This window comes from Natrix helvetica (genome assembly GCF_964273705.1).
Source record: "Natrix helvetica genome assembly, chromosome: 3".
Lineage (NCBI taxonomy): Eukaryota > Metazoa > Chordata > Lepidosauria > Squamata > Natricidae > Natrix > Natrix helvetica.
This window is the reverse complement of record NC_138549.1, coordinates 676322-690007: the sequence shown is the minus strand read 5'-3', so window position 1 is coordinate 690007 and position 13686 is coordinate 676322. Positions and strand designations below refer to the sequence as shown.

The 13686-nt window shown below is 46.4% G+C and overlaps 1 protein-coding gene and 1 long non-coding RNA gene across 2 annotated transcripts in view; both read left to right on the top strand.

The window, feature by feature from the left end:
• NAT8L (N-acetyltransferase 8 like) overlaps positions 1 to 13472 on the top strand; it is a 34256-nt gene extending 20784 nt beyond the window's left edge. Inside the window, exon 3 of the mRNA XM_081949454.1 lies at positions 11028 to 13472. Coding sequence (XP_081805580.1) covers positions 11028 to 11395 — 368 coding nt within the window. The 3' untranslated portion in view covers positions 11396 to 13472. The remainder of the gene's footprint in view (positions 1 to 11027) is intronic.
• Positions 636 to 3282, top strand: LOC309390277. The gene is made up of 3 exons (XR_014175098.1): positions 636 to 1925; positions 2171 to 2222; positions 3021 to 3282. It is a non-coding gene; the product is annotated as an uncharacterized lncRNA (long non-coding RNA).
• Positions 13473 to 13686: the final 214 nt, after the last annotated feature.

The following is a 13686-nucleotide window of genomic DNA, read 5'->3' as shown; positions in this document are numbered from 1 at the left end:
GGACAATCTGTCCTGAGTGAGCTGGCAAGTTGTTTGAGATCTGCACCTGTAGATGGTCTTTTGGACCGTGGAATGATTTACTTCCAATTGTTTGGTGATCTTTTTAAATCCTTTTCCAAATTCATCAACATCTATCATCTTTTAATGGATGGAAACTGATCAAGGAGAGATTCAACCTGGAAATAAGGAGGCATTTTCTTACAGGGAGATTAATCAACCCATGGAAGAGAAGTTGTCTTCAGAAGTTGTGGGAGCTTCATCACTGGAGGCTTTCAAGAAGAGACTGGGCTGCCATCGGTCAGAAATGGTGTAGGGTCTCCTGCTTTTGGGGGGGTTGGACTAGATGACCTACAAGGTCCCATCTGATTCTGTTATTCTGTCCTGTTCTTTCTGAAGGCCCCAGAGAACTCCTTCAGTCTAGGCCTGGTGATATCACACACTTCGAAAATAAAGAGCAAACCACACTAAATATCTGAGGTTTCGATTAAACAGGTTCCTCCCAATTCTGCCTAACAATGGTTTTAATCTTTTTTTTTTCATTTTCTTCTTCTTTTTTTCCCATTTTATTTCATTCCTCTGATCTCTGGAACCAATTCCAATTTTAGGTCTTTGGGGCGGTAATAAATGTAGGAGAGGTATTTACTTTTTCCATGTAAAACTGCCTCCAAATAATTGGTCAGATAATCAAGTCGGTCAGTTTCTAAATCTTCACAAAGATTGGGATGCACTCGGTTCAAAAACACAATTAAACATCTTCCCAGTAACAAAGTTTTCTCTGTAACTTTGCTGGAACAGAAGACATCAAATCAAGGGTGACTATGAGATCAAAGGCCAAGGATCTATAACAACATTAAGCTCTGTAATAAGACTAAAGACCATTCTGGTTTGGATAAATCACATGAAGTCAATGCATAAATACTATTCTTAATTCCATTTGTATATCTTGGGCTATGAGATAACTTTATCAACCTTTATAAGTCCCCCTATTTGTGTCGCCCTACCTCAGATGTTTATAGCTTTCTCAATTCTCCCAAGTATATATCTTTGGAATTGTTTCTTGTTGCTCTTAAGCAGTGCTGTATATTCCTCTACCATTTTTATAAATGCGTTTATTATCCCAGAGGAAATTTCACTTTGAATTTCCTGGTGTGTCTTTTTAAAGATAAGCAGGCATTCTGCAATATCAGTCAAAACAGGAAACTGGTGGTGTTGCAGAGAGAATAAATGATACTGATTGTTGACTGAGCATGGACTGAGTTTCTTCTTAAATTAATAAGTGCTCAGAATATTAAGTGTCTGCTTTCCTGCCTACAGCAGGTCATCCTGTAATCGCGTTGATCCCAAAAAGGAAATTTAATCAGCCCTTCGATTTGGCTGACCATCCATTTTAATCGTTTGCCATTTATTTGCAAGCAGAATCCCCGTTGATTTCTGGGTGTGGAAGACGTTACTTTAATCAATGTCATATTGGCGCATTTTATTCACAGACGGGCTGTGTCGCAAGTCCATATTGAGTTTTAAGGCTTGCAAGAAACGGCTTTCTTTCGCTCTCTGTGGGTAAATGAGTTCTAGCCACTGACCCTCCTCCCTACATTTCGGGGGTCTGACTCGTTCCACCGTAGGGCACAAGCGGTGCTCTGCGTGTCCCATGCCTCAATTGTGTACATGTTGTTTCCCGGACATTGTACCTTAATTGCATCCGATCGGTTGTGTAGAGAGCCTTTCTTTATTTGCAGAGGTCAGTAGCCCTGGTGGAAGAGACAATAGCCGCAGCAGCAGCAGCAGCAGCAGCGCTGGTGGTGGCTCCCCCGCCCCCAGGCCATTGACCTTTCCCTAGCTATGCCTTAAGCCTCCCCGGGTTACCCAGGACAATGGGCAAGTATGAAGACTTCTCCTGCAGCCCAGCATCCGCCAGGTCTCCCTTGGTAAGCATATGGGGCTATTGCGTGTTGTATAAATGGAGGGACAGTGGGAGGCTGTCGAGACGAATCTGAAGTGACAGGGCAGCTGTAAGCGAACGTGGGTGTAGGGCTGGAGTTGGGCCGAGGAGGAGGAGGAGAGAGAGAGAGAGAGAGACGGGATAGAGGCATGGCGTTGGGGCAGTGGATATTGAAATTTGGGGCATTCTTTTTCAAATTGGTTCAGATTAAAATTTTCTTGCTTTTTTCAGGCTCAGAAAACATGAACCTCAAGGCCTTCAGGTATTGGAGACGAGGACCAAGGTAGGCACGTAGAGACGAATGTCCTTGGGGTGGCAGAGGGCATCTTAGGATGGCATTCTTTCAGTTTTGCCCAGCGTCCCTTTGGGTGGGAAGAACGTGAAGCCAAAGCGGGAGAAGACCTTAGTTCTGCTTCCTCCTGCCCTTTCCATTTTGCGGGCGAGAGGCCTCCTTTATGGAGAGGGCTGGGCATTTACGCTGGACTGTGTGATCCAGGGGCCCAACCCTTTTTAGGCATCCTAGGAGAGGCAGAATCCAGCCAGAAATGTTGGTGTCCATCCTGGAGCCAGCGTTTTTGGATCCCAAGGTTGCACACAGACTGCCCCATTTTGAGAAAGAGGTTTGGCTTCTCACGGTCTCACCCAGGTGACAGCACTAGATCCCAAAAGTTCCTCCAGGGTCACAGATACACGATTACTTTCTGGGGAGACAGTAATCTCCCTCTCTCGTTTTGTAAGTGCAACCAGACATCCAAACTACAACCCTTAAAGCAACAGTTCTCGACCACGGGAACTTCAAGATGAGTGGACTTCAAGTCTTGCCGGCTGGGGAATTCTGGGAGTTGAAGTCCACCCATCTTAAAGCTGCCACAGTTGGCACACACTGCCTTAAAGAGTGAGCAAAACTTAATTAGGTTGAGTAAGTTATTCCATCAATTCAGAGGCAATATAGTGCAGTTTTTGTATAAAAGCTAAAAGGACTTCACAAATTGTTTTCTACAACACGTGTTTCATCAAAAAATGAAAGAAATGTTCAGAAGATATGGTGACATTGTGGCTTTTCCTTTCTTAATTCCCACAGGAGTCTCAAGGATCGATCTGACCGTCTTCCTTCCGGTGGTGGGCCTGCAAAAGTCTCACTGCTTACAGGAAATATCCGGAAGACGGGACTTATTCCCCTCAAGAGAACAGTCCCTGGCAGCCCAAAGGCAATGCCCACGCGTATTAGCTACCTGTCCGGTTTTTCCCCAATTGCAGTCACGTCAGTATTTTTGAAGTTCTTCTAATTGGCTTCCCTTTTGTATTGCAAAAATAAATGAAGTTTGTGGGTTTTGTTCCTAATGTTCCAGGTGGTGTGTGTATTTTGTCCTGCACCCTGCTTATTGTCCCCAGCAGTGGTGTAGGTAGCCTTGTCCCCCCCCAGGGGGGGTCTCATCCTTTTCTGTCTGACCCCAAGAAATGTCAGCACCTGCAGCAAACCCCTTAACTTTCCCTCCCCACACAGCCATTATTATTATTATTATTATTATTATTATTATTATTATTATTATTATTATTATTATTATTATTATTATTAACTTTCTTCAGCCAAAATTCCTCCCCACACACGCACACACACACACACACTTTCATATCCCAAAGACACACATTGGTAATTAGCTGATTCCCTATGAATTCCCTACCGGAGAAGCCCTGTCTCAGAAAGACAGAACTAAAAGAAAGAATATCCCTCCCATGATAAAACCATTTGGAACTTAAGCCTGACAAGAGGGAGAGGCTGAAAAGCAGAAGGGAAGAGAAAAAATAAAGACACATAGTTAAATTAAGCAACCAGAGAAACTTCGCTCTGCAGCAGCCTCTCACAAGTATTTGACTTCCTCCAGGCACATGGAAATAAATACATGCTCAGACTTGGATAAGCCAAACAATTGGGAGGGAGTTTGCATGGGGCACGCGTGAGTGACGGAGTTGTGTTAAAATAAAATGGACATGTGACGGGAATAAACCTGCCAGGAAAGCTGGAAGCTGTCTTAGGGGGTGGGGCACAGGAGACAAAATGAAAATAGTAGCCTTTTATTTTTCATTTTTAACAGACGGGCTGTCCACGGCTCTGGACTTGGTTATCTGTCCGACCTCCTTCTCCCACGTGAATCTGCCTGCCAGATCAGATCAGATGGGATCCAGTCCAACAAAGGAGAATATCTGTAGATCAGGGTTGAGAGAAAGGATCTTGGCGCCCTCTGAGCTTGCTTGTTTTCCTGCAGACATTTAATTACCCAACTAGGTAACCTCATCAGTGCCAGCGATGGTGCACTAGCAGTGATGATGTTACTGTTGTTCAGAAAGCACCAAGGATTCCTCAGGATCAGGTTCCCTCTAGGTCCCATCAAGAAGGCTGCCTGGTGGGGCCTGGGGAATGGGCATTTTTATCACAATTCCCCCTCCGGCTGAAATCTGCCCTTCTCGTTTCCTTCTTGCTTCAGGGAGCCTCGAAGGCCCAGTTACCCCATCAAGCCCAGAAGGGCGGCATGCTGGGACTGAAGATTTGAATTTGGCAGAAACGTGTTTTTTTCTTTCTTCTTTTCTTTTTGCATTCTTTTGCTCCTGTGTCTGGCTTATTTTATGGCTGGTTTATTCATTATTTCGTAGGTGTCTTTGTTTTCACTCGGTGATGTTTCTGATTTTCAGAAGTTTCAGAACTTTGATTTTGGTTGGACAGATTTCTCGCCGTAGACCAAGACATCTTTCTCTGATGTCCATCCCTGCTTCAGTCTAAACTCTTGGCTGGGCAAAGAGGCCTGCTGGCTGCAGACCCTTCCCTGCTGCTGCTGCCCACTCTGAGTGCAAAAGACAATACCGCCCTTTGGCTCTGGGCCAGCAAGCTGGAATCAACTGAGCAACCCCCTAGGTAGAGCTTCTCCGGGGTCCGTTTACTCCCCTGGCCCTGGTCCTTCAGGTACTCCGGAGGTGCCTCCGTTGTTGCGGTAATCCAAGGTGCCTCATCATGCTAAGCCAAACCATGGATTCCCAGCAGCCTCAGGCAGGCCTTGTTTTGGGGGGTCTCAGTGCAATGCGCTGCCAGACGCCGAGGATTCTGCAAGGGTAAGTTCCTCTCATTGACCTCACAGCCTGTTTAATTTGGAGCTCGAGAAGAGCGGAGCAGCCTGTCACCTCAGCTTCTCAATTATTTGACATCTCTGTTTAAAAAAATCTTCCGGTTCTTACTGCACTTTGGAGAAGGGCCTTCAACTAATACGGCCCTTTACTCCCCGTTTTTCAGGGGTGGGTTCCTGGCTTTACTGCCGGTTCGCTTGTGCGTGTGCGTGCGTGCGTGCGCAGTTCAATTAAAATTGTTCTGCGCATGCGCAGAACTTGAAAACAAGATGGCGGCGCTAACGGCGCCAACTGGAGAACCAGTTCGGGGCATGGCAGGCCTGGGTCACTGCTGGTTCCAGCGGCCCACACCGCCATACCACTAACGGTTCAGCTGAACTGGGCCTAACCGGTAGGAACCCACCTCTGCCATTCTTGGCGTGTCTTAGAGGTGTCGGTTGGACTTTACACCAAATTAGCTTTTTCTCTCTTGACCAGCAAGAGGTGGAAAAATCACATTCCAAATCCTTGCGGCTCTTTCTGTGAGTTTGCTCTTTGCCAATGATCTGTAAGCTGGCCAACTGGTTGACCTGCATTTCAAACGAAATCTATTTCCTATATTCATTTTGTAATGCATTGACACATTATACATTGAATGCACTGAATCATCGAATGCACAACACCAAAGGTTTTCAAAATGTTAAAAGTATCCAGAAGACATTTTGATTAAGCCAACCAACGAATCTGTCAACATAAAGTCACAGGCCAGCAAGTGTGCAAATAATGCCTACTTGCAAAGAATGGCAGGTTTGGTGGGCGATGCCAAGGTGGCTGGGAATGTTGGGTGCCCCATTAGTCAGCTCTGCTTTCTGCACTGGTTCCTTCTGCCTTCTCATGAGGAGCAGGGATCCCAGGCTGCCATGAAAAAGAAGGCCCAAAAGACCTACCTGGAGTGGGTCTGTCCTGGAGGGATCATGGATATCCCCTGATGTGCTTTGATAAGGAACCCAGGGTCTCCTGGCCCACCTTACCACATTCTTGAAGGAATTCCTCTGAAGTAGAACTTTAGCTGGGAAGTTGCACGCAGGAGAAGTCCGGTTTCATTGATGTCCTTGCCATGGACATAGGACAACTTGCCACAGCCAATTCTCCATAGAGAGACAAGAGTTACTCTAATATCGAAGAAATGGTGGAATAGAATCATTAAAGAAAGGATGCAAAAGGAGGGACAGAATGAATGACAAAAATTTAAATTATTTTAAATCATTGAATAGAATTGTCGAGTTGTCCTGTGGCAGGTTGTCGAGTTGTCCCATTCCAGCCTTGCCACCACTATCATTGGACCCTAGGCCACTTAATGTTCCTTGAGCCTTTGCAACCCTTTAGCCTCTCTTTCTAATTCAAACTGTGGTCACATGGCATCTAAGTAATCCAAATCTCCTCTGAAAGGATCCAGTCCTCATTCCAGAGAGTCTAAATCTCTTGGATCTTGGTTCAAAATCTCACAAAGACAATTTCTTCTGGGAATCAAGACTCACCTGGTGATGCTCTCCCTCTTCAACTAATTAAGCCAAACTAGTTTCTTGGGATCAAAGGTGGACATATAGACAACATCAGTATGTTTCCAATGATGGAGCCCTTGACCTGCCCTTCCATTCAATGTGTATGCCACTGGCCACTCCTGATGGAGTAACCAGGCAAGAATGCTGCTCTCTGGCAAAGACCTGGAGGGACTTGGGCAGTGGGTGATTTTGGGTGTCATATTAGGAACAAGGAGAGAACAATAAAATGCAAGGTACGTTTGTGGAATCAGGCTGAAGAGGAAGGCAGTGAGGCATTGACCCAGAGAGAACGGGAAGAGACCAATATACCCTGTTTCCCTGAAAATAAGTCGGGGTCTTATATTAATTTTTTCTCCAAAAGATGCATCAGAGCTTATTTTTCAGTTAGGCCTTATTTTCAGGGAAATGTGGTACTAAATGCACCCCTCTGGTTGATGATCTTAACTGGGGCTTATTTGGGGGGATGGGGTTTATTTTTGACGTAGGGGCTATATTACGAGCATCTTGAAAAATCATGTAGCGCTTATTTTCCTAGTTTGGGTCTTATTTTCGGGGAAACACAGTAACACAGATTCATTTTGCAAGTACCTCTAAGGGTGAGAATAACAAATTGGTTTCCAACTGAGAATTGTGGTCTATGGAAGTCCAGGCTGAAATGTCAGTTCGTGAAATACAAACCTATTTGTTTCATGAAGTTCTGTAATTATCTGTAGCACCGGGAATTCTTAGAGGACTGGCCTGCCAGTGAATTAGAGATGGGGGCCCTGCAGCTGGAAAACATGTTGTTCAGTGTTGATATCCCTAGTTAGGGAAGACTGTGGGCTAGCAGAAGAGAAATTCTAGGATGGCGTGCAAACTCTGAATCGGCCAGCCTGGTGAGTGTTTATAGAGCAGTGGAAAGAGTGATTGAGTGGGCTGAGATGTGGTCCCAGTTCTTAAGACGGGGGCTGGATTTCTTCCAGAAATACAGTGAATTCGGTCGCCTATTTTGAGACGACTGTGTTCACATGAGAGCCGAAACCCCTTAGTTGATAAGCTATTTCCCTTCCACTTCTGAAGTACTCTTTAACCATGTGACGTCTGTGCCTGTGTGTCTGTGAGCTGAAACTGAAACTGTGTGTTCAAATTAAAATGGGAGAAGAGCGATAACTAGCCAATTGGCTCTGGTTTAACTTCTAGACCATTTGAGGGAATTAAACCTTGCCGCTTCAGAAATTATGACCTGGTCTAACTTTGAATCACTTAAGAGTTCCTTATTCTTCCCAATGTCATTCAGCCCAATTGTGGGTCTGTGAGTCATAAACACACTTTGCCATCCCTGGAAGCTGTAGAGGAGCCATCAAACTATGCAAAGACACGAATAAGGTACAAAGACTGAACAGTGAAGAAAGTACCCCATTAAAATGTCATTAAAATGCCTGTTGAACCCCGTACTTTAACGAGGCCCTTGATCCAAGACGGTTTGAGATGGGAGGAGTCGCTTCTGTTAAGCTTGGGATAAAATGACAAGGAGACGAAATCCATCAGAGGCGGCCTTTCTTTCCCTCTGCATGCCTTCCTACCAGGACAGGAGAGCTTCTCTTGCATTTATTGGCATCTCACTAGATGATGGCCAGGAAGGAGGCTTGTGTTCCAGGAAGAATCAAGAGAAATGAAGTTTAATGTGTTTGCCAGATGCTCCCAGAGGTGCCCGGAGTGGCTGTGGCTACCGGCGCCCCGGTTCAACCAGTGGACTCCATTGCTGGCCATAGGGGGCGAGCAACTGCCCCCCGTGGAGCGGGCGCGCAATCTGGGTGTCCTCCTAGATGCCCGGCTGTTGATGGATGACCATGTGGCAGCCGTGGCGAGGGGGGCGTTCCACCAGGTTCGCCTGGTGCGCCAATTGCACCCCCTATTGGACCGGGACGCCCTACGCACAGTCACTCCTGCGCTGGTGACGTCCCATCTGGACTACTGCAACGCTCTCTACATGGGGCTCCCCTTGAGATGCACCCGAAGACTACAGCTAGTTCAGAATGCGGCCGTGCGGGCTATCATGGGGAGTACCAGGTACTCCCACATAACACCTCTCCTGCACGAGCTGCACTGGCTACCTGTGGTTTTTCGGGTGCGTTTCAAGGTGTTGATTACCATCTTTAAAGCGCTCCATGGCACAGGACCTAGTTACCTGCGGGATCGCATCTTACCTCATACATCCCTGCGACCAATTCGTTCCCACAGGGAGGGACTCCTCCGGGTGCCATCCACTAAGCAATGCCAACGGGCGGCGCCCAGGAGTAGAGCCTTCTCTGTGATGGGCCCAACCCTCTGGAATGACCTCCCCCCCGATATCAGAACCACTACTGACCTCCGCTCCTTCCGAAAGAAACTCAAGACCCACCTGTTCCAATTAGCTGGCCTAGCCCATTTATAGTCCCATTTTTAACCTCCTGGCAAACATTTTATTCCGGGGTAGTTTTTTAGGGGTAGTTTTTAATGTATCTCTAATTTTAATTTTAATTATTATTGTACAGTTTATATGTTACCTCCTCCATCGATATTTATCTATATTTATCTATATCTATATGTATTTATATTGTGTTTTAATATGACTGTACACCGCCCCGAGTCCCTTCAGAGAGAGGCCGCGGTTTATAAATTAAATAAAAGTTAAAGTTGAAGTTAAAGTTTCCCACGAGGCAACTGGACTTTTGTTTTTCCTTGAAGACGTTTCCCTTCTCAGAACTGAAGAAGCTCCTTGGGTGAGAAGTGAAACATCTTCAAGGAAAAAACCAAGGAAGTCCAGTTGCCTCTTGGGAAAAAAAGGCATCTTCACAACAACCATGATCCGGAAGGCTGAGATTCTCCACAGACACATTTGCCAGATGGTGATTTTAAGTCAGAACGGAATCTGAGAAAGAAGCGTTTTACCTAAACCCTGCTGTAAAATATGTAATGTGTGTGTACGTGAATATATATGTAGGTATGTATGCGCATGAAATAACCTTACTGTGTGCGTCAGAGTCTTCTATTCAACTTACCTCCAGGATCACAACACCAACATTTGGAAGCAAGCTGCCCATTTTCATAATTACATTTTTTGTGGTTTTTAAAATTGGGGTTAAAGTAGGAAGGTTTAAGCTCTGCTAGGCAGCAGATTTATTTTGCATCAAAAATCTGATCCTGGAGCTGGCCAGCCGTAAGGAAGGATGATAAAATACCTTTGATCTTATCACAAGAGCTCCTTTAGATCCTCGCAGGCCAAAAGAGGCTAAGAATCTCCTGTCTTTTCTCTGAAACGCAGGAAGTATCTGCTTGGCGCTGCTAGAAGTAGCAATAGCAATAGCACTTAGACTTATATAACAGCTTCACGGTGCTTTTATAGCCCTCTCTAAGCGGTTTGCAGAGTCAGCATATTGCTCCCCCAACAATCTGGCTCCTCATTTGACCCACCTGGGAAGAATGGAAGGCTTGATCTGGTCAGAATCTAACTGCTGGCAGCCGGCAGGCAGCAGAATTATCTTGCAGTACTGCATTCCAACCACTGAGCCACCGTGGCTCTTCATAATGCATATCCCTAATCCAAGCGATGAACTGTTCCCTTATTTGCGTTGCTTTGTCTCCTCCCCCTTGCCCTGCCTGTGTCTGTTTTTGAATGTGGCGCTGGGCAGGCCAGAACGTGGCTGCCAACCTCCAAAAGCCTGGTGCTCCCCTCACGCAACCCTCTCAATTGTCTTTGTAACCAAAATGGGATCGCTTGCAGTTCAATGTGTCCTCAAGGTGTCTAAAAGCCTTCAGGGAAGAAAATAAAGGGCAAAATAATGTCTCCCAACAAATTTTGCGGAGACTGGAACTTGCCCTCATAATCCTGGAAACTGATACCAGGCTAGGAAGAGGCAGGGAGAGCTGAGGGGAGAAGCAAGGGCTTGTTTGACGTTCTAAGCCGTGAAGCCTCCTGTGGCAAGCGGCAAGTGTCTGGATGAAGGGAGGAGGCCCCCTTCACGTGCTGCTTCCTCCAGGCTTCATGAGGTAGGGGATCCACTGGAGCTTTTAAAACCACAGGTACCAAGCGATGGAGAACCAGCCCGTTTTCCCCGCAGGAGCTTCGGTGCTGCTTCACAGGAGCGAAATCCTGGGCAAATTAAGACAGACATTCACAAGCTCCTTTTTCACAGATGGCAAAGCTCACAAAACATAATTCATTTCCATTACTCAACACTTCCAATATTTAGACAATATATAATGAAACAGAAAATTATGTTTTGGATGTAGTGCAAGAAATGTTATAGGAAGGCATCTGACATGATAATTTTGGGCTAATTGCGGTTTCTAAGGAGAACTTGCGTTGGGTGCTTCCTCCGTGTTGACGATGATGTTCAAAAGCATGGGACACCAAAGAACCTTCCAAAGGCAGATGGATCCCTTCCAACTCTCCCTCTGCTTTGTGCCAACAGGTTCCTGCTTCTGGGTGGCTGTGTTAAACGGCAACGTGGTGGGCATCGTGGCAGCCCGAGGCAACGAGGAGGACAACACGATGGAATTGCGCCGCATGTCCGTGGACTCTAAGTACCGTGGTAAAGGGATCGCAAAAGCCCTGGGTCGGAAAGTGCTGGAGTTTGCCGTGCTCAATAACTACTCCTCTGTGGTGCTGGGGACCACGGCAGTGAAGGTGGCAGCCCACAAGTTGTATGAGTCCTTAGGCTTCAAGCATGTTGGGGTGGTCGAACACTATTCTCTGCCTGGAATGACACATTCTATTCTAGAGCAAATGTTCTTCCAGCTTCGCTACCACCGCTATTGCCTGCAGCTGCGTGAAGAATGAGGGAGCCTCATCTTCATGGCGTCCCTCCCCAGAACCTCCTGGCCAATGTCTTGTGGGGGTGGGGGGGTTGTGTCATGGTTTCTTTGCCACCTCTTCATTTCATGTTCTTCATTGGCTTTGTACGAGTCTTTGTACAAGCGAAGGGCCCTTCTCCTTTTCTGAAGTGCTTGTAGGGCGATGGCGGTGCTAATGCTGGAGGGATGGTGGACCTGCCCTTGGCCTGACCTGGGTGAAGGTCAGGATGGACATGCTCACGCTCCCAGTCTTACCCCAGTTAACCTACATAAGCACAGAAAATGTCAATGCATAACAAGGCTGCTTGTCTGACGTGTGTTATAAATAATAATAATAATAACAACAATTAATAATCTCCTGTCCCCCCTCCCCCCAGGTATTAAAAAAAAAGATACTTCATGATACAGCTCAGTGCAAAAGTTTTATGTGAATGCATTTCTCAGTATTTTATGAAGTAATCATGGTATAATACCGGTTAACCATGCTGAAAGAAAATGTGAAAATCCTGCTTGCTATAATGCATGAAGAGGAAGTATTTGCATGCATTCAAACACACTATCAAGTAGGCGCTAATGATGATAACAATGCACTTTCTGGATGTACCTCCCTGCTGCCCAAATTCTCAAGAATATTGGTGCATCTCACCCCTGGGACCTGGTCCTTTATCCTCGTTTTCTTCCTAAGCCAGCAAATACGAGCCCTGAGCCCAGTGTAACATATGTAAATTACTGAAATATCAAATATGCGAATGTAGATAGACTTTGAGGTCCCCTGCCAGATATCTCCATCCAGAGTGTTAATTTTCCTTTATTGAAGAGTTTTGTTTATTACGTTTGCTTAAACGAACCAAACTCTTTGCTTTTGCGGACTGGTTTCCCAGAGGCAAAATGGAGACTTCTGTTTCTATGGCAACACACCTGTACGCTAATAATGTGCACCAAATCTGAACGCTTGAGAAAAAGCAATATGCAGGGGGGGGAGAGAGAGAGAGATGGAGTCAGCTGAAGGAGGTCAGGAAAGTGAAGGCACCACTTTAATCCGTTGCTACTTGCTAGTGGAATAACACATTTGTGAGTTGTACAGCTCCATGCAAAAAGAGACGCAATGCAACAGAGATATGGCACGTTGTCTGTTGGAGCCAAAACTCCCGAGGTTGCAGCTTCTTCTGCCTTGAAATACCAACCTCTATTTCAAGAAATGGCAACTTCTGCATTCATGACATCCGAATAGAAGCCAGGAGGCGGCTTCGGGGTTAGAGGCCCAGAAAAGCTCAAGAGGATTTCTGGTTGCATTTATTGGGGGTGGGGCAGCTGCAGGGCTGAGCTTGATCAAACATTTCCTCTGGTTGAAAAAATAAGGATGGGAATTGCCCCCCCCCCCAGCCGATTGGAGGGAGAAGGTCCCAGAGACGGATGAAGCCGAGGGGAGCTGAGAGCAGAAAGATCCCTGCCAAGCCAGACCTTTGGCATGTCGAGGGAGGAGAGAAGCTGCATTTCTACTCGGTGGCAGGGAGACTCTTTGTATGTTGCTTGGTCTCGTAATGAGGAACGGGCGGGAAGATAGCAAAGGCCACGCTGGAGGTAGAGAGGCTGCCCTGAGTTCTCCTCACTTCAGGGCCCCTGATGAGGAGCCTGCAGCCCCTTCCCCATTGCTGCGCTTCCTGAAGACCAGCCGTAGCTCCATCCTTACCCAGGAAGGGCGCACCGGTGATGGGAGAGGGGCTTCCTCGTTGCTCCCACCCACCCCCTCCTCAAGCGTGGAGCAACTTGGACGGTGAGGCCCTTCAGGCTGATGACCAAATAAAGGGAGAAGGAAGGGTCACCAAACACGCTTTTCTCCTTCACTGGTGACTGCCCTCCGGCCTCAGATGGTGCCAGGAGCTAAAAACAGCCAGACCAAACTGTGTCCCAGCAATAAAACCCCTGATCAGTACTAAAGACGGACCTTGATGGACAGAATGTACTTATTGGAACTGCGCGTGTGTGCGTGTCTTGATGCAGAATGTATTTTTTTAAAAAAAGGAGAAAAATTCTATGCTGTGCATTTCTCTTGAAGCTCCTCAAATGTGTACCCTTGGGGGGTGGGGTGGGGGGGATGTAGGATAGAGGTGTATAGTGTACAGAAATTAGTACGATATTTTATAGCTGTTTTTGGTGATTACATTAAACTGAGTAACCCAGATGAATATTATAAAGTGTTAGGGAGAAAAGAGAAAGGGAGGAACTGCTTGTGCCTTTTAATTTTCCCCCCCTTTTGTGTTCTTCTGTTGTCCTTGC